Source organism: Lycorma delicatula, chromosome 6 (assembly GCF_047948215.1).
Source record: "Lycorma delicatula isolate Av1 chromosome 6, ASM4794821v1, whole genome shotgun sequence".
NCBI lineage: Eukaryota > Metazoa > Arthropoda > Insecta > Hemiptera > Fulgoridae > Lycorma > Lycorma delicatula.
In genome coordinates, this window is record NC_134460.1 from 55,184,803 (window position 1) to 55,206,862 (window position 22,060).

The 22,060-nt window shown below is 28.8% G+C and overlaps 1 protein-coding gene across 2 annotated transcripts; it reads right to left on the minus strand.

The window, feature by feature from the left end:
- Positions 1-1,654: 1,654 nt before the first annotated feature.
- Positions 1,655-21,956, minus strand: LOC142327084 (UDP-GalNAc:beta-1,3-N-acetylgalactosaminyltransferase 2-like). 2 transcript variants are annotated; one of them, XM_075369918.1, is made up of 6 exons: positions 21,729-21,956; positions 18,469-18,681; positions 13,809-14,054; positions 8,191-8,415; positions 6,214-6,397; positions 1,655-3,404 (listed from the first exon to the last, which is right to left on the minus strand). In XM_075369918.1, the coding sequence occupies exons 1-6, from the start codon at positions 21,826-21,828 to the stop codon at positions 2,924-2,926; spliced, it is 1,449 nt and encodes a 482-aa protein (XP_075226033.1). In that variant the 5' UTR covers positions 21,829-21,956; the 3' UTR covers positions 1,655-2,923. The 2 variants fall into 2 exon arrangements, with proteins under 2 accessions (XP_075226033.1, XP_075226035.1); XM_075369920.1 differs by lacking the exon at positions 18,469-18,681.
- Between the last annotated feature and the right edge of the window lie 104 nt (positions 21,957-22,060).

Here is a 22,060-nt window from a genome sequence, read left to right on the forward strand (position 1 = left end):
AGAAATAAAGTGTTTTGCAAACCATGCCCTTTCTTATAATTTCTAAAATATTCCAAGAATCTAGCCTTAAAGGATCTACTGGCCTTTCCTATACAAATATGATCTCAAACATCAAACATAATGGAGAATGATTTCAAGGAAATAAAGGACCCTACTAAAAAAATTCCTAAGAATTACTAAAAGTTTAATAATAAAATACCACAACATTTTCAATTATAAAAATAATTTAACATATCAGAGTAGGTTGTACCCTTACGAACCAAGTGCAGTTATATTATTAACTGAACTACCAAAAATACACAAACTGGGTATATCTACGCGACCTTTAATTTACTTAAATACAGTTTTTGAATATTTATTGAAAATATTATTGTTATAAGAAATATATGTATACAGAATTATTTTTAATTTGATGACAACTATTACACCCAGGAAAACATTCTACCGATGAGTTTTCCTTTTTCGTCGATTTTATCTCAGGTTTATTTACAGGAGTTTGAAAGTAAAGTTGTTTACAGCATAACTCATATGCATGATATTTTATTATGGACTAGATATGTTGATATTTTGGTAGTCTATAATCCGGTTATATGTAACAAGTATTTAATAATTTTGAACAAATTAAATTCTTACAATAGTGGATTGAAATTTACCTTTGAAACTATTAAAAAAAAAAAAATTATTTAGATGTTAATACTGAAATTAATAATAAAAATAATCAATGTGTAACTTCAGTATGTAGGAAACCCACATCTAACAAAACCACTATACATAGATCTTCAAATCACATGTGGTCACACAAAATTAGTACTTACATAAACATGGTAAATAGAGCAATTAATTATACAAAGTATGAGGGCGGTCCAGAAAGTAACTTACGTTTATGCCTAGTGTGGAGATGAGTGGGGATAAAGCCGCCACCTTGGCATCAAAACATTTCTACACTTAGTACACATCAAGCTGTCGTGGCATGTGGACTGTGATTTTTCTACTGTGTTTGTTGTAAATTATTGAAATGTGCACTTCAATAAAAAATCTCAAGAGTTGTGAGATTGTGCATTCAGTGATTAGGTTTTTACTAGCAAAAAACCTCAAACCAGTTGAAATTCATCAGCAACTTTGTGAGGTGTACCAAAATGGAATCATGAGTGAAGGTGGAGTGAGGCAGTGGTGTGTGCATTCAGTTTAAAAATGGCCACACCAATGTTCATGATTAGGATCGTAGTGGTCAGCCTAGCCTTGTGACTGATGATGAAAATCAACAATAAAGTTTGTGAAAATCGCTGCATTACGATTAGGGAACTCTCGCTTCATTTCCTCCAAATTTCATGAAGTTTACGGCATGAAATTTATTGAGGAAGCTTGGTTATCACAAACTTTGTGCAAGATGGGTGCCAAAAATCTAAGGTGGCAGATTTCTACAGAGAAGGAATTGAAAAGCTTGCGCATCATTATGATAAGTGCCTCAATTTAAATGGTGACTATGTAGAAAAATAGTTTAAGATTGTCCCTTTCAAATATATATAATAAAATTTCTTTTTTTTATTTGATTGGTTTTTTATTTCAAAATGTAAGTTAGTTGCTGGACAGTCCTTGTATAATGAAAATAAAAATAATTTAAAGAAATGGGTATTATAAAACAAATTGCTATATGTAATGGTTATGATAATTCTTTAATAGATAATATACATAATAAATAAGTGTTACAAATTAAAAATAATACACATTTAATAACACTAAACAGCACATAAAAAGTTGACAATGTATATTTAAAATATGTATATACTGATAAAATTTGAACATATTACAAAGGTTTATGATAATAATAAATTTAAACCCGCGTAACAGACAAATAACCACATAATAAAACACCTAATGAGTAATAAATATAATGATTCATCTGATTTATATAATTTGAGTGGTATTTATAAAATTTAATGTAATGATTGTGACCATATTTATATAGGAAAGGCCAGTAGATCCTTTAAGGCTATATTCTTGGAACATTTTAGAAATTATAAAAAAGGTAAACTGGGTTTCTCTAACATATCTGATCATATGATTAAGAATAAACATACAATATCTGATATTAGGACAAATTAAAAAGTATAATATGAATACAAATAGGAAGGGATTAGACATTTTAGAAAGATACTATAAATATATATTCTGTCTGAATATATATATATTCAGACAGAATATGAGGATGACAGTATTTTGAAAGCTGCAGTAATGGCACCCCATCTATTTTGATACTGATGTATAATTTAATATATTAAAGTACAGTAAAGCAAGTTCAGTTAAATGGACAACGTGCATAATTGTTTTACTTAAAATTATTTTAATTTGATTTTAATTTTAATTTGATTTTATGCCTTGACATCATATTTTTACACATGTAAAAATTTTTACAATTTAATTAAATTTTTTTTTACAACTGAATAAAAGTTTAAATTCCTAATATAAAAAGATTAAAAGTTTTAAATAAAATAAATAAATGTATGATAGATTATTATATTTTATCTGAAGTTTGTAATGTAATTTGAGATGAATATGTAATGCACACTCCTGCATATATAGGGGATTAAGGTAAATCATCCTACATTTTATATATATATATATATAGTAATGCATAATCACTGGATTAATAAAATTTACTGTAATTTTATTACAGTAAAATTATTACAGTAAACTTTATATATATATATATATATACACTATCACAATAATTCTTTATCACTATAAAAAAGTAAGTGATATGAATGATAAAAGAATAAGTGATGATATTATGGTATTTAGAGGATATGTGGGAACCATGTTACTGTATTATATCAAGTTACTGTAATGTAGTGAACTGTATGTACCGAATCAAGTGAAGTGTGCGTAATTAGGGCATTAAATAACTTTGATAACTGTATTTTAGTTAACACCAACAAATGGTATTATTACAAGCAATATATTTTTCCCAAACTGTGTACATTGATGAAATATTCAATTCTATAATATTGCAGGTTCCTCTTTTACAGTTATCATCACAAGACCATTGACAGTATTTACCTGTATTAATTTTTGGATTCAAATTATTTAACCATAAACCTACTGCAACATCTTCACCTTGAATATTTAGTGGAAGATTTTTAAAATTTTTATTTATATATTTTACTAATTCATAATGCAAAACATATCCTGCACCTGATGGAAAAGTTGGATATACAGACAAATTTAAATATAATTCTCTCCATTTTCCAGCTCTTTGTACAGGCCAGTTTAATCGAAAACAACTCCACCAATCCCATTTTTTAGCATTATTTGTGATAAGCTCTTTTATAAGTTTTGGTATATCTAAAAATACATCATCGTCTGTTTTTAATATATATTTGTAGTTTTTGTTATCAATATTTAACCTGAAAACAAAAGATAATTATTTTAGTGGTTTTAAAATAAAAATAAATATCCTGGAATACAGAACAGTAATACTCGTATTAATAATACAGTATAAAATTAAATTTAGTATAAATCTTTTATCGACTGATAAATAAATTGTGGAGGTTTCATTCACACTAATACTAGATACTGTTAATAATCTTTTACCAAACTCTGTTAAAATAAAATGAATTTATAAAGCTATGCTGGTAAAGTACAGTATCCGATATAAAAATTTTAGGAAGATAGAAAGAAAAAAAGAAACTTTGAAGATCTTAGAATCATGATAAATAGTACTATATTTAAATGATAAAAATGTATTAATAAAATAATAATTGTGTATACAACAAAGATTTAATGCATGGGCAGTGAAGTGGGGATCAGGAATTACAAACGAGAAGGGCTGGATAGTACTGGAGGTTATGGCATCCTTGGGTCTGGTATTCTTAAATCAAGGCACAGAATATACATTTGTGGTGGATCCATTGTCAAATTAACTTTTGCCAATGATGTCATGGTTAGAAAGGGGCCAATAGGCATGTACAGGATGGATACACACACACTGACTATCAGGCTTTGTTGTGACCATTTCCCCAGTGCTGGCAACCAACAGAAATATTTATGTTCAGGGCTGGCCTGCCAAAAACTGGATAAAAAATTACTGATGGAGGCTAAGCTGAAGGTGATGCATTAGTAGATGAGCTGCAGAGTGCAAGGTACAAAGAGCTATGACTCAGATCAGCAACGCTTGCGACGCAGCAATGTCTAGGTGGGTTCCAAGATACCGCCATGCCCCGATATATTGGTGGATTGATGAGCTCATTGTTTAAGGGCTAGGTGTAATAGCAAGTGTCGGATGGCAAGTCCTAGGGAAAGTGGGACTTCGTTACTGAATTTGCAAAGCTAGTTACAGTTGACTAGCAGAGGCAGAAAACAGATGAAAATGTCTATGAAGATAGCGAGCATGGACAGCCAACATGGTGAAGTATGGGGGGGGGAGTCCCTAGTGGGTTGCCCACTGCTGATGAGGCATGCTGAACTTCATGAAGAACTTATCAATTATTGAGGTTAATATCTGGTGGATGAGGTAAGAATTAAGGTGCTTATAAAGGACTGTTAATATGTTGGTTTCTGGATCGGGAATGTTTGAGGTATGTAAAACCGGATTGGAGATGCATGGTGATGGGTGGGTGGTACTATTATATTTGTTTGAATAGGAGGGATGTTTCAGGTTGGATTGTGGATGTTAACTGGACTAGAGCTGCATGGTGATAAATGATTGGTAGGGTGCAAGGCTATTATATTATATTTTTGCAGGTATGTTGTTTTGATTTATGCTGTAAGATATGTAGTTGAGTGAAAGGGTGAGCAGGTGCTTGCATTCCTCTTAAATAATGCCTAATGGTAGTTTCAGGGGGGGGGATGGATAAAGGAGGTAAACAAGTAGGAATCCTATATGTCTGGGGGCATGGGCTGCCAGATGTCTTATGTAAGAGTCTCCTCCTCCTACGTAAAGCTCATTTATGCTTTGACATAGGGGTTAAAAAAGAAGATAATAGTTTGATTATAAAAAATGGTAAATATACAATGATGATTATAAGAAGATAATAGAATAAATAATAAAATGATTAAAGCATAGAACAGATTATAGTTTGGTGTAAAAAAATCAGACAGAAGACTGTCATAAACCATGGTAGCACAAAATCACACTACTATTCATTCACACATAGAGCAGTCAAAAATGATATGTATTAATTTCAGAGAGAAATTATATAATAGTCAAGAGATAATTTTATAATTACATAGATTTTGGAATAAATCAATTAATTCTGGATGAATTGCACTTTTTTAATTTGACCAAGATGTACTTAATTTTCTGTGATAACAGATGAGGCCTTTATTTGAGTCTGATTAGCATGTAACCAACTGATAGATAGAACAACTACTAATATTATAGTGTAATTGCACAAACATTTTCAGACAAGTATATATACTTTTCTATAAAGTGATTTATTTAAATTAGAGTGTACTTATATCAAATTGAAATTTTAACAAAATGGTATCTGAAATATTATTAAATAATATTCTTTTACTATGTTGCTAGTGTTACAATTGAAAATATAGATATGATGAAAATACATTCACGAGCATCAAAAGAGAAATTTACAGCTAACTACATAAAGAAAAAGTACTTAGCATTTTTATTAATTGAACAGCATGACAATTATTATCAATAAAACAATTATTATCAATAAATATTTATTACATCTACAAATATCGCAAACTAAAATGCAATGTGCAGAAAACTAAACTGTACTTGTGAGAAATTAGACAACACACTTTTCACATTTCATAGTATAATACTTTGGCCTACAAGAAATTATATTATTATGCTTCAGTTTCTATTTTTAATAAATCACAAGATCTAAAAAAGATGCTTTGACCAATTTATTTTGAAATAAAATCAAAAGAATTACTTTTAACGAACAATATTGCACGTTGATGTTTAGTTATTACTAACTGGATAATCTAAATCTTCTTCATGGTTGTTTATCATGAAATTAAAAACTCATTGAAATATTTACTAACTAATGTCTTAATTGCTTGATACTGAAGGAGCAGTATAGTTAACCTTGGAATGATCTTTTGGAAGATAACAATTTCTATATAATTTGGAAGTGGGTAGTTATTTACATTTTTAATTTTTTTAATACAGAAGCATAACAGGATAGATAATTAACACATATGAGTTTCTATCAAGATTTGCTTATAAATTATGAATACTATTACCATCGATAAAAATTTAGCATTTTTAAAGGAAGGTTACTATAAACATCAATAATATCTAATAATAAAATATCTTTGTATAAATTAATTTCATTCTTTAATTGATTCATTATATCTTCTTTATGATTTCTCCACTTTGTCCATGCTTCATTTTTTTTTGAAATTAATTCATGAATAGAATTAACATCTGTAAAGAAAGAAAACATATTTTTTGTAAAATTATTAGTCACATTTTCTAGAAATATTCTTAAAAGCTAGAGTTTATTATTATGAATTATTTTTTATAAAAAAAAACAGGTAATATCTATGTAGAAGATAATATCCATCTGTAATATTCACAAATTACTGGTACTTAACGCAATACTGAGAATCTTCTACCTGCTAGTGAAGCTTCCTGATGTATAAATACATAATTCTGTAGATTGTATGGTTTAAATGTATTACTGAAAAGATTTCTGACTTAAGTTGTAATAATATTGGGTAATATACATATTTCAACAAGATCAGTAGTTTAAAGAAAAAAATGCAATAAACTTATACTAATTTTAAACATATAACCAGAATTTCCATACACATTTCAGAAACAGACAGAACGTATGTGATGCAAATAACAAGTTTCTATATGAATTTTATGAGTTGAACCAATAATGTTTATATTTATTCTTTTTATCTTGAAGTTTTATTACTTTACTTGATGGTTTTTTAATGTTTTAAAAACTGTACACTTCACTTTTTATATTTCATTTTACATGACGTCCACATCATTTTGTTTCATTTAAATAACCAAAATTTAATTTAAATATTAAACCTGATTGGTTAATAAATTTCTTGTTGGTAAAGCCAATCTATGTATAAGTATATATATTGTACATATAATCCAACTTGATCCATCTACGTACAGAAATATAAATTAAATAAGATGACACTTACCTTATTTTTTCATATCTTATAATAGCGCTTTTGTAGCAACCCACATCTTCAGTTGTAATTTACTTTTTAAATGTTTGTGTCAAACTACATATTATACTCAAATAAAATTAAATATATATAACAATTTTTTCAATAATATATGACTTTTTTTTTTAATTTTATAAATTAAATTAAAATTGAAATTCAAGAATTAAAATATAAACATTTTTTTAAAATCACAAATTAAAAGCTTTTTTAATAGATAAATTTATAAATTATATTAATTAAATATATATATCTTCTTTTTTTAACTTCATATATTTCTTTTCTTTTAAATTTTTCATAGCTGAAAAAGATACAATAATCCGTTGCTTTACATTATTAGCCCCAGCCTTTCTGATAGCTATGATGGTGTAAAATATATCTAAAGAAGCACCATTAATAGCTGCTTTCTCTAAAAGTAGTTTTGTTTACAAGTGTTAAGGTGTGTTGTAGAGGGTTAATCTTCTGGTGTGGAAGATTGATAGTTGGGTGCAAGTTTGACCACCAGCTAGTTATATTTTATTGGTCCTCAATACTGTCTCCTAGTCTTATTCTTTTGTGGTTTCTAATTAACACATTCATGCCTAGCAATTCAGGGATATGGTCAAGCTTGGTATTTTTCAAAAGTTATAAAATTTATCTTTCGTCAGTAACTGTAACTGAATGTGCTAAAGAAAATAGATGTACAAGCTACAATTATATTTAGTCCATGAACAAGGGACAATTAGCCAATGAGTCAAAGTAAACAAAGCTTCATAAAATATCCAGAGACTTTCAGAATATTACAACTTGATCAATCTACAGCCAATTACTAATCAATGTGATCTACATTTTGGAGGACTTGGAATGGGTGATGAACAACAGTGTATTTGATTTAGTGAATTAGGTAAAGGAAAACCACTTTATTCCTCTTTTCCTAGTAAGCCTGTATTCTCAAGTTTGTCAGGTTGCTTATAACAATTATGCTTAATGGTATCTTACAATAATGATAAACAAATTATTATATTTCATATCAGATAAAAAACTTACCTCTAACAGAAAAGTTAAATCCAAAATGCATAGAAACATGATTTGTATAAGCAAATGTCATATTACCATTAAAAACATGTAAAAATCTAATTATATTTGTTTTGTCATTTACTATTAAGTTTGCACAATTATTTTCTTCAAAGGCGCAGTCTCCTTCTAAGAAAAATTTCCCTTCAAATCCTGTTGGTAATAGTATTTTTTTTATTCCTTTCCATGAAATATTTACTGAAACAAAATATACAGCAAAGTTCAATATTAAAGTATTATATATATAAGCCTTTACAGTAATTAATTTGGAATAGTTATTTAGAGGCAAACTATTACCAGTCTTGGGCAAAATTGATAATTATTCTGATTTCAAATGAAAATTGCAGCCATCTGTGGATTAATTTTCCTTCCCTTTTTTTTTATTCCTTTGACGAATACCACAAGAATTGGAACAATCATGTTAATTTTTGTCTACTAGGCCAGGATGGTGATGGAGCTTGATGAAATTGTGATCTTTTGTTTCAATAATAGGTTTTCTGCCAACTAACACCTTAGTTACTTATTATGCAAAGTTTGAAGTCCTGCACTTCATGTAATCTGCATATACCTTACAAATTCTACTAGCAAGATGAGTGTGGTTAGTTAAGGTATTTTGAGTTAAGGTTTTGTGTGATGAGATTACTGTTTGTTGGTTATTAACAATTTTCAAGTTATAAATAGTGTTTTGTGAAGTTTTATTTTATCTTTTATTAAAAAATTATATTCTGTTCTGTGTGTCCTCTCTTTTTTTTCCTGTTTAGCCTCCGGTAACTACCGTTTAGATAATTCTTCAGAGGATGAATTGTATGAGTGTAAATGAAGTGTAGTCTTGTACATTCTCAGTTTGACCATTCCTGAGATGTGTGGTTAATTGAAACCCAACCACCAAAGAACACCGGTATCCACGATCTAGTATTCAAATCCGTGTAAAAATAACTGGCTTTACTAGGACTTGAACGCTGAACTCTCGACTTCCAAATCAGCTGATTTGGGAAGACCCGTTCACCACTAGACCAACCCGGTGGATTGTTCTGTGTGTCCTGAATATATAATAATGCACATAGCTCCAAGGAAGCATTTGAAAACTGTTTCTCTTTCTGAGCACACCATTATGACTCAACAACAAATAACTTCTGAGTGTAGTGTTGGACTACGGATAGTGAATGGTATCTTAAAGAAACTGGTTCTTTTCAAAGGAAAGAAAATGTGGCCATAAAAGAAGAACTATTCCAACACAGGATCAGTTATTAGTGAGAAAAAGTGATTCAAAATTATCTGCTGTACTGAAATCAAGAATTAGCAACCGGTGGAAGAGATTTAGATGACAACAGTTGGATGCTGACTTGTTGCAGCTGGATGGAAAGCTTATCAGCCAGCTAAAAAGCAGCTTTTAACATCAGAAATATGAAAAAAGGTTCTTGCGGGTCAAAGCACATACTAACTGACCAAAGAAGACTGGAAAAATGTTATGCTTCTGATAATGTTATTCTATGACATTAGAAAAGCATCAGATGAAAATACATCAGCTCATATCCAACAATCAATTAAACATCCCCTGTAAAAACGTTTTTGGGGTTGTTTCACATTTCAAGGCTCTTATTCATTACTTCCAGTAGCTGGTATGTTGAAAAGTGATGTATATATCAAGATTCTGAAGGAAAGGGTTGTGACACAATTTCAAAACAAATTCCTAAAAGGCAACAAGATTGGCAGTATGGCATGGCGCCAAATCTTTTGCAAAAGTTTACCAAAAACGTGTAAAAGTTTTTTGAAGAACAAATTTATTAAAGTGCTCCTGCGATCAGGCAACTCCCCAGACTTAAACCAGTTAAAAATCTTTGAGCAATAGTCAAAAAACGACTCTTGAAAATGTTTTGTACCACAAAAATTGACCTCATTAATGCCTCATTAATACTGGTATGGTTTCATGGTGAAGAAATAAAAAAAAAAAATGTGTAGTACACTTCTTGAAATTAAGAATAAAGGAGGAGAGCATATTAATTATTAGATATTCACAAATTGTACAGATATTATTTTTTATCTAAATAAAGTTACTTTTTATAATATCTGTGTTTGATTTAATTTGTACGCTATTGTAGTTCTTCAGAGTTAATTAATGGAAGGAACAGTAGTAAAAAATAAAAACTGCATTTTTTTAAAGTCTGATGGACTTAGTAGAAATTACAGAATCTAAGTAAAGTAACAACCTAGAATAAAAAAGGATCAGAAACAAATATGATACAAAATGTTAACAATGCAAATTATGTTTAATTAATTTTATATAAAAATTATTATGAAAATTAAAAAATCAGTACAATTTCTGTTCTGCACTTCTTGTTAATGAAAAAAAGCTTGGCAAGATAGAATCAAAGGAGCTTTAAAAACATTTGAAATTTTATGTTTAGATAACAGAACCCTAAAAAAATGTAGATCCTCATTTCAAAATGCTGACCATGGGATGGACATCCAGAGAAGTGTCACTGAATTTATGCTTTCTTTTTTTTTATTTTTATGGAAGGATCTCATAGTAGTGGTTACTTTGACCATTCTACATGCCACTTTTCCTATCAAATGGCTTCATGCCTTTTCAAGATTCTTTGTTGCTTCCAGTGAATTCTTAGTCTGTCTCTTTTCCTATATTTATTTAAAAATGTGTCTAGGCAACCTATCCTCTACCATCTATATTAAGTGATCACAGTAATTTATTCCTTTCTAACAAATCCACAATACTAACCTGCACCTTCACTCTTTTTTTAATCTCCTCATTACTGGTTTAATTACAAGGTTACTAGACATGTAACCTTGCAACGATGTCACCACTAATTGACATCAATTTCCTGTTTAATAGTTCAAACCTAGTTCTATGTAATATAACTCTAAGATATCTTTAAAAATCACTCTTTCTTCAACCAGTTGTATTAATCCATAAAATACACCCTCAGTATTAGCATTTAACCTTAATCTACTTTGTGTTTAATGTATTATTTATGTTGATCATCATTAGCTAAAATAACTCACAAATATTTTATTTCTTTTACTATTTCAATAGGTCCAATGTCTGTGTATTTCTTCCAGGATACTTACCACTATATCCTGTGGTTTTTTTTAATATTAATAGTGAGGCTCCACTTCTTACACTAATGCCATCAGTATGTATAACACATCCTCTTATCTTCTGATATCCTCTACCATCTATATTAAGTGATCACAGTAATTTATTCCTTTCTAACAAATCCACAATACTAACCTGCACCTTCACTCTTTTTTTAATCTCCTCATTACTGGTTTAATTACAAGGTTACTAGACATGTAACCTTGCAACGATGTCACCACTAATTGACATCAATTTCCTGTTTAATAGTTCAAACCTAGTTCTATGTAATATAACTCTAAGATATCTTTAAAAATCACTCTTTCTTCAACCAGTTGTATTAATCCATAAAATACACCCTCAGTATTAGCATTTAACCTTAATCTACTTTGTGTTTAATGTATTATTTATGTTGATCATCATTAGCTAAAATAACTCACAAATATTTTATTTCTTTTACTATTTCAATAGGTCCAATGTCTGTGTATTTCTTCCAGGATACTTACCACTATATCCTGTGGTTTTTTTTAATATTAATAGTGAGGCTCCACTTCTTACACTAATGCCATCAGTATGTATAACACATCCTCTTATCTTCTGATATATCAACTATGAAGAGCATTGTGAAAACAAAACTGTCATCCAGCACCAACCCCATACATTTTCACTTAAAACATCAAATATGTTAAAACCTCATTTAAAAAAAAATACTACGAAGAGTGGGGGAGAATACAACATCCTTGGTGCAAGCCACCTATCCTATTTTTATTTATATTTTTCAGATACTCTCTTCCCACTGTCACTACACTAGAGCATTAACTATATATATACATTTGATCCAAACTAATTAAAACAGAATTTTTACCTGGTCTATAAAAAATTTTTGAAAGCCCACTTATTGGAATTATTGTAGATATTTTTTATGGCCATAAACATTAGATGAAACTCTCTTCCTCAAACAATTTTTTTTCATCAACTATTTAATAGAAAGTAGATACTAATACAAGGATGGCCTGCAGGAAAACAATTCTGATCTCAACTTCTTTATTATTATTATTTGTTTGTTCAGCTAAATCACCGATGCTGTGATATTACTTACTCTTACATCCTGTTTTACTTCCTTTTTTGTGAATAAAACTCATCCAAGGTTGTTTACATTCTAGATGGCCTGTATTATTTGATTAAACAACAAGTCAAATATTAAACCTTTGCTTTTTTTAACATTTATGAATGATGTTCTTGACATTTATAAATGAACTTAAGAAATCCTACTATTCACTATTAACCTCTTTACAGATGATATAACTGATACAGTTATCTCTGTCATATTTATTATATGAAAATTCTGTTAGCAATTCAAAAATCTTTCAATGGGTGATGAATTGTAACTATCTAACTTCAGACATAGAAAAAACCATTGCAATGTGTTTCTCCATAATCATGTTTCGATTACGGTGAAACATTAGTAGATGTTTTGATTATTGATAAAAGTAGAATTTTTAATGTCCATAGTGCAAAACTTTGGGTGTTTTGTTGGATGACAAATTATCATTAGATGACCAAATTTATTTTATCTGCAACAAGATAAAACCATATATGTTTTATTTTAAAGCAGTTTCATTAATAACTAAGTATGGAATTATTGTTAATCTTTTTATGATTTTATATATATTTTCATGTAAAATATATATACATTTTGGGATCACTTTAGGCAGATGGAACAAGTTTCCAGAAAATCTATTTATACTAGAAATTATGATTCATGAGGACAGATATTTAATACAATAAAAATTCTCTAGCATTTAAGTTTACAAATGTGCAAAATTTACTAAACAAAAAAGAAAAAGTAATTTATTTCTAAAAAAATAATAATTGCTTATATCAAACCATACAACAGAACTGCAAGTTTCACTTTTACTAAATTAATTAAGTACTATTGTTTTAAACACTTATTCAATGATCTAAGATCTTTCAAACAATTTATTTAAAATTAACAACTTCAACAAAACCAATATTACTTATTGGAAGAATTTTTATTCAATACTTGTGTGTTTGTTTAAATGTACTTAAGTACACAATGAAATATTTGGTGTTTAACATGTTTAACATTGATATTTTATTGTATATCAATTTTATTCATTTACAATATATATTGCATCATTTTTGTTCCATATAATTGTTATTATATTAGCATTAATTAGACTAAATATGGACTATAACTTTTTCCATTCATTAAATTTTTACAAGTAATGTTGCTATATAATCAGAGTTTTTACCACAGCTTCCCTTGGTCCTTCCAGACAATTTTTGTTTGTTATCAATTGAGTATTAAACCCAGTATTTCTAACAAAATCTGTATAATGTTCAGTTATGTTATTAAAATATTAATGAGTGATTATTTATGGGTAAGTAATAGATGCTACTGAAGTATATTGGCTAGTGACCATAGTAGTTAATAATGATATATATACACATATATAAAACACTAGCATGCAATTACCTTTATTAAATTCATTGCTATATATGAATGTTGATGAGGCTATTTTCTTTGAGGTTATAGCATCTACAAGAATTAGTCTAATTGGGTTCTTACATTTTTTCAAAATATTTAATTGAATACCAGTGTAATGTAAGATAATGCCATGATTTAGTAGAAAAGAAAACCCTTTATAACCACTTACACTATTTTCTCCAGAACAATTACTCACTTTTTCAACTGTACTATAAAATTTTTCTCTGTTTACACCTGAAAAATAGATTTAAAAAAAATATTGAAAAATTTGGGAAAAAATTATTTGAATTGTGCATTTTTTATGAAATAAAATTTTGATTATACAAAAAAAATTATATTATCATGTTTCTTACTTTTACTAAGTCCAAAATCAGTTCTATATATATATATATATATATAGAATACATAGTTCTATATATATATATATATATATATACACACACACACCCTTATTTTTACCTCTGGGACCACTGTTAGGTATTGTTTCAGAGGATGAGACGAATGACAAGTAGCATGTGAAAATGCCATGCCTGATGGATTCAAACCCGGGACCTCTGGATGAAAGGTCGAGACGCTACCACTTGTGCCATGGAGGCCAGCAATCCTTTAAGAACCTAATTTAAACATACCCATCTCCACTTAATTCTGTCACTATTAATTAAAATATTTACATTTTATCTATGTTCCAATATTTATTTGAATAGCAGAAAGTATACAATTATGTCTTCTTCAACAGCATTTACTTTTTTCCTTTCGTATCTCTTAAATCATTTTCAGCCTACTCCTAATCACCTCTTTTGCTGATTTAAAAATTCATCCTTATATATTTCCAAGCCTTAAATTTCTTAGATTAGGTCAGGCGCCTGTGATCTCCGTAAGTTATAATTGGAGGAACTAGCCTTTTAAATCTTTACTTAGTCTTTCTAAGAAACTATTATTTAACAATTACCTTTATTATGCCAACTTTATTTTAAGACCAACTTTTCATTATTTTATTTTTTTTCATTTGGCCTGCTCAAACATACCCAGTCATCATGACTTTCAAACTAGGTAACACTATCTGAATATGCAAAACAATATTGCTAACAATAAATACTGCAAATAAAATATGTCAACTTTCCAAACTTGCAGCATCACAATGAATCACGTTTGTAACTTGCCCTACTCAAATTTTTTTGACCTTAAATTGAGTGTAACTCAAGAACCACTTGACCAATCTTTATCAAATTTTTACATGCCCAACTTCAGATACAATACTAGATCATATATAAAATCAATGAAATTGATATAGTAGTTTTTGAGTCACAAAATTTTATACATAGGCTTACCACATTTTAAGTGAATAGTATACTCCTCATACCTCAAAATTTAAAGAAAATTCATTATCACCCCCTCACTTCCACCATGCGACTGGAAGTAATACTGCACTTTTCTCTGAAGGTCATTTAAAAAACACAAACAATACAAAAGATGGGAGAACACTGAATGAACTGGTTATATCCTACACATTTTCAAGTTTGCAATAAAAAAGATATGCCAAATATGTTGTATGGTACGCAGTAATTTCTACAATCATTATTTTTTTCAAAACTAATAATTCACAATGACAAACTGAATCAAATTAATTTTAATATAATTCATGACCCACCAGGTTGGTCTAGTGCTAAAAACCTTTTGTTGAAAATCAGCTGTTTAACAACTGATTTGAAGTTAAAGGTTCAAATCCCAGTAAAAGTAAGTTACTTTTATTTGAATTTGAATACTAGACAATGTAAACCAATGTACTTTGGTGGTTGGGGTTTAATTAACCACACATGAATCAGGAATGGTCAACCTGAATCTGTATGACTACATCTCATTTACATATCACATGTAATACATATCGTTCTCTCTCATTGAGCCATGGATAGGCCTACCATACATAAAGGATTAGCCTGAACAGTCCTGGTTTTGTATTACTGTGGGTAATATGTATGTTGTTTTCATGTGAAGTAACTTGTCTACACGTTTTTGATCATTTTATCTCGTAATTGTTTTTTGCCTATCGTTTAGCAATGGGCAAAAGAAAATGTGTGTTTAATGTTAACCTGCAACAGGAATACAAATTTTTGAAATTGTGTAATAACAGTAACAATGAACATGTTTAATGCACACCATGTACTGGAGAATTTTCTGTTGCACATTAAGTAAAGGGTGATATTGAAAACCATGTGAAAACAGTTAAACATAAGAGTGCTATTAATGCTACTGCTTCAGCAAACATAAGAGATTTTTTTAAAGCCAAAGATGGGAATAAAAATAACAGTGATCTGGAATGTGCTGCTATGGAAGCTACATTTTCATACCACACTGCTAGACATGAACTCAGTTTCAAAACATCAGATTGCACATCTAAACAGGTTAAAAAGTTATACGACCCAAAATTTTCATCTGCTAGAACCAAAACCAAGGCAGTTATTGTTAACATTATTTTACCATTTATCTTTGATAATGTGTTGCATTCTTTGGAAAACATTAATTAAGTAACAGTAATGATGAATAGCTCAAACAGAAGAGAAGTAAAACTTATTCCAATTGTAAGATATTTCAGTCGAGAGGAGGAAATTCAAGTTAAACTTACATTTTGATGAAGTGTTAGGTGAAACTGCTCAAATTTTGACACAGTATCTTTTGCAGTGTATGAAAAAACACAAACTTGAAAAAAGTTGGTTTGTTATATTGCTGATAACACTAACAGTAATTTTGGTGGTGTGAAGAGAAAGGGGAATGAAAATGTGTTCAAAAAATTCAAAGTGATTCACATAGATCTATTTCAGGAATTAGTTATTCAGCCCACATTGTACAAAATTCAGTACAAACAACATGTAATTCTCTACCTGGATTGACAGTATTGTTAAAAAAATGTATAAATATTTTCCCATATACACAGTAAGAGTAACGAAACTTAAGAGTTCTGTGAATTTGTGGAAACAGGTTACAAAAAAGTATTACCTCATAGCAGAGCAAGGTTCCTTAGTTTGTTGCCTGCAATAGAAAGAATTCTTTCAATTTTTGATGGCCTAAAATCATACTTTTTATCTTGTTACAAATGCCCAAAATTATTTTATTTTTTTGAAAATCTAGAAAGTGAACTGTTTTTGAAATTTTTATATGGTAATCAACAGTTATTTAATAATGTACTTCTGAAATTGAAAGCTAATTCTACTACAGCAATAGAAGCATTTCAGACATATTTTGAATTAATTTGTCAACTTCAGGAAAGGAAAACCCATAAATTTATACCATCTTATACCAAAGAATTGCTTCAGTGGAAAGCAATTTTTAAGGTGTTTCAAAAGACTGATATTTCACGTTGCAATATTTCTAAAATGGTTGAGTTTGTGATGCCTTCGTCTAGGACATCTGCTCCAGTTAAGAGTTTTTTCAATTATGGGGAAAATTTGGTCTGCAGAAAGAGGTAGACTATCAGTATCTATTTTTAAACTTAATTCAGAACCTTGTTGTTGTGAATTTTGTGATGTAATTAAAACAAACCATTTCTGAAAAAAGTCATATCTAGTGAAAAATACAACTGAATAAATAAAAGTTTAATGTTTCAGTAAACTGTTAAGACTTTTTGGTAATTTCAAAAATATGTCCCAGGTTGGACCCAAAAAAGCATGGCAAGCCTAACCATGGGGTTGCTTATTATTTGGAAGTTGAACAGATTACAACTATTAGGAATAGAAATATATATATATAAAATTTATACCAAAACTTTTTCAAGATATTTTAATGGCCATTATCAGTAACGTTTCAACTTTTACGAATTCCAGACAACATTAGGTTTTACTATGCACAATATCAGTTTTAACTTTATAAAAAAAGAAACTAAAATTGTTATTGCACTGAATCCTATACACTATAAAAGTATAAATGTATTTTTAATGAGATTCAGTTGTGAGTGCTATTTTTCATATTTTTTTCACTATTTAATTTAACAAATTCAATGCAGGTATAATTCTGATAAACAATGAGATGTGTAATTATAGAAATACTCATATAAAAACAACCTTCTTATTTCCTTACAGTTAATGAATATCCTGCAATTTTACTTACCAAGCCCAAACTTTTTTCACTCCAGGCTTTTTTTACACCACTTATACAAAAATCATAAATGAATTCTGCAGAGGCAGGTAACATGGATATAATGTTCATATAGAAACAGAAAAATATTTTACCAGCCAAACAGACCCTAAGGAAAACCAATTCGAAAACACTATAATTCCAAAACAATTCAATTCTGAGAAAGATGTAGTTCAGCAGCTATACCTTTTAATTAAACAAATAATAATTATTCTACATTAAATTAATAAAATAGCCCATTTTCCACATTTGCATGCCGCAAAAAAAAACTTTTATGGCACGAGATCCTTCTTGATCCCAACCAAATATAGGACACCAGCTGAAAAGATGAGTAAATAAAACAAATTCATCATATGATTATGGCTAAAATTACAAAGTGTTCCTGTATCATTAATAAATTAATTTTGTACCAATTTGATGAAGATGAACCAATCATTTACAAACTGTTTTAATCAACTTTAAAACAACTGTTTTTTTAAATTTTACTTACTGAATATACAAGCATATTGTATTAAATACTTACCATTATTTACTAATGGTATCCATTCTTCACAGGAAAGATTTGATAATCTGTAATTGGGGGGAATTGGGCAAAACTTTTTTCCAATTAAAAAATTGTATTTTATTACACTATTGTTAACTAATTTCACCCAAGTTCTTCTAATTGAATTTCTTTGCTCAAAATTTTCTTGTGCACTTGTAATGGCAATAAATAATACTTGACTTTCATTATTATCTACAAAAAATAATTTAAATGGATTAAAACAATTAAATTAATAAATATTAATCCTAATAATTAACAAAGAAGATTAGTATATTATTTTTAATAACTAAAGATTTGCTTTTTTCAAAATTTTTATGGTGTAAAGTCATTTCATTCTACTCAACAGAAAATTGTCTGGTCTTATGCAGATCTCTATCACAACTATTAAATGATATAGCACTATAATAAAATATTTTGGTTGTAATGAAGTTTGGGTTTATTTTGAAACTCAAATTGATCCATTAGTGCCTATCAATTGAAAATAAAGTAATTTTTTTTTTACAGTGAAGTTGTACACATGAGATACTGTTTGTGAATTAGCCAGTAATTAATAAGATAACTGAGTTTCCTTTCTTTTTCCTGTTTAGCCTCCGGTAACTACCGTTTAGATAATTCTTCAGAGGATGAATGAGGATGATATATATGATTGTGAATGAAGTGTAGTCTTGTACATTCTCAGTTCGACCATTTCTGAGATGTGTGGTTAATTGAAACCCAACCACCAAAGAACACCGGTATCCACGATCTAGTATTCAAATCCGTGTAAAAATAACTGGCTTTACTAGAACTTGAACGCTGTAACTCTCGACTTCCAAATCAGCTGATTTGGGAAGATGCGTTAACCACTAGACCAACCGGGTGGGTTTAAGATAACTGAGTTGTCCTGGGATCAACCACACCCTTATTTAGAATAATTATTTGGAATCCAGCAGTTGAGTTCATCCAAGAATTGCTATGTCAAGATGTGTTAATAGTTATAACCCGATAACTAATACTAACTGGAAGAAATAACCAAGAAACTGTAACATTAAAATTTAACCATAATGGTCGGCCCTTGTTCTTGTTCTTTAATCTTTTATAAGGAAAGAGAAATGCCTAATCTCTATATGTTAACTCAAAAACATGTTAAATCTTTCCTGCTTAATATTCAGTATTATTTTGGGATCATATGTGAACAAAATTTAGAAAAGTTTTTATACTACAAAAGAAAGCAATTAAATATGTTCTGGATGAAAAATATGAAACTAAACAATTTTTTAAAGACATATAATCAAAGACTATTCCTTGACTGTTCTTTATGAAGGAATTATCAACTGTATTCAGACAGATTTTAAAAGAAATTTTGACACTTATAATTACGAAGAATAAGTAAAACATGCAAGTTTGTGAAAGTCAATGTGGAATATTATTTGAATTAAAGCCATTTTAAGTTAGAGTTCAAGAAGAAATTGTTATGTGATATTAGTATGTTTAAAATATATTTATATATATAAATAAATATTTTTTAATATATAAATATGTTATGTTTTTATATATAAATATATATAAAAACTAAAGCAGTTTTTTAACAGAAATATTTTTACTTCCTTGGAAAATTCATTTCAATTTCCAATAATACATTAAGTAATTAAAATAGTTTTAAATTTAGGTTTAGATTTATATTAAACATTTGAATCAACTTACACTCGATACTGAGTTACCAGGGAATGGTTAAAAGAAAATTTATTAGATAGGGTTAAAGATATTTTAAATAAGTACAACTAAAATAAACTTTTATGGTTACTATTTTGAGGTATTAATTACTGCTGGAATTCATTTTTCAAAGACTGCTTTTGTATTCATATCTTGATTAAGAGCAGATTCCCTTCACTGGTTACTTAGAACTATTCTATTCAGGTTGGTTTGGTGTTTTATTAAACAACCCATTCTATCAGATGATGTGGCATTAACCCTAAAAACTTACTTATTGGTTTAGTACTGCAGAATATAGTTCTCATCTTGAAAGATGAAGAATTGTACCACAAATCTGTGGTACAATTTTATTGCTATTTTATATTAAAGAGGTAGGTTTCTTACCTATTTAAAATAAAAAAAATAAATAAGAGCATTGTTAAAGGAGAAGCACAACAGCATTGAATGTAAATTACTATTATACTTCTTAGAACAATTATTTTTTTTAACCTTTCAGCAATTAAAATAATCTACTACAGCTGGATCGAATTTTACAATGAAACATTCTATTTTTTTTTAACAATTAGTAAGATAAACTATATAAATAAGCTCTCACTTTTTTCCAATCACTTTATTAACTGTAATGAATCCCAAAAATATATTAGTCTTTAATATCAATGCATTTTTAACTCATAACTTTTTCAATTATTTAGTTTTCACTCACTATTGCCAAAGTAACCAACTCTTGGTATGTTAAATTATACCTGTGTATTCACAAGAATTACAGTTTTTTTTGTAGATCTACATATTCTTATAGTTTAAATGTAATTATTTATTCATAGCATGAGTTTTGGTTAAGTGTAGAAAGTATTGATGAATAATTGAAACTGCATTCATGCAAACTTCTTGAGCTGTTCTCAGTTATATTTTCAGTATTGGGATGAAAAAATTAAACAATTTAGGATACATTAGAAATGGGCAATGCAACATTGTTAATAATTAATATGCAGTCTCCATCCTGGGACGGTAATTTACAACTGGGTTTATCCATTCTGGGCAATGATACTCCAACCTCCTTTCCCAAAGAATCGTGATGGAACAGATGCCCACTGGCCAGAGTGAGAGCAATAAAATACTTCTGAAGGGTGTTGTTGCTAGTCTCACTTCATGGCACCTCTGTGGGTAGAGATGGCTATGCCAGATCTCTCATCACTGTAGAAATTCAACCTGTTGCTAAGATGCATATTGGACAAAGCTAAACTTATAAATCCCACATAATACATAAGAATACATATATATGTAATAAAATAATTAAAGGGTACAACCAATTTAAAAGTATATGTTTATAAACTTGGGATGTATCGTTGATAATACAAAGTGAACGATTATATGAAATTAATTAAAGTCCTTTATAAAGGTGATCAAATATACTAGAAATATTTCACAAAATACAAACCACCTGAACGAAAACTTCAACAGGGCTTAACTATTTCATAAAAAAATTATATATTATTCAGTATTTAAAATGAAATAAATAAACCACTGAAATATTTAATTATTTAAATTACCATTAAAATAAATATAATTATTATTCACAGTGAAATACGTCACAAGCGAAATGACTAATACAATAAAAGGGGTAAGTTTGTTATAAGCAATCAAAACCATAACGTAATAACTTATTTCCCATTTCGTTTTTCTTTAATTCGCACAACAAAAATTATAAAGCAGTAACTCAAACGAGGTTATATTTACATTTCTATTTGAGGCAATGAATAATTATTTGTGCAGGTTATGTTTTGTATCGCTAGTTTGATTACGTTGTCGTCATCTGATTATTTAAGAGCTTTCTTAAAAAAAAAATTATGATATCAGCCCTTGATTAAATTAAATTTTATTT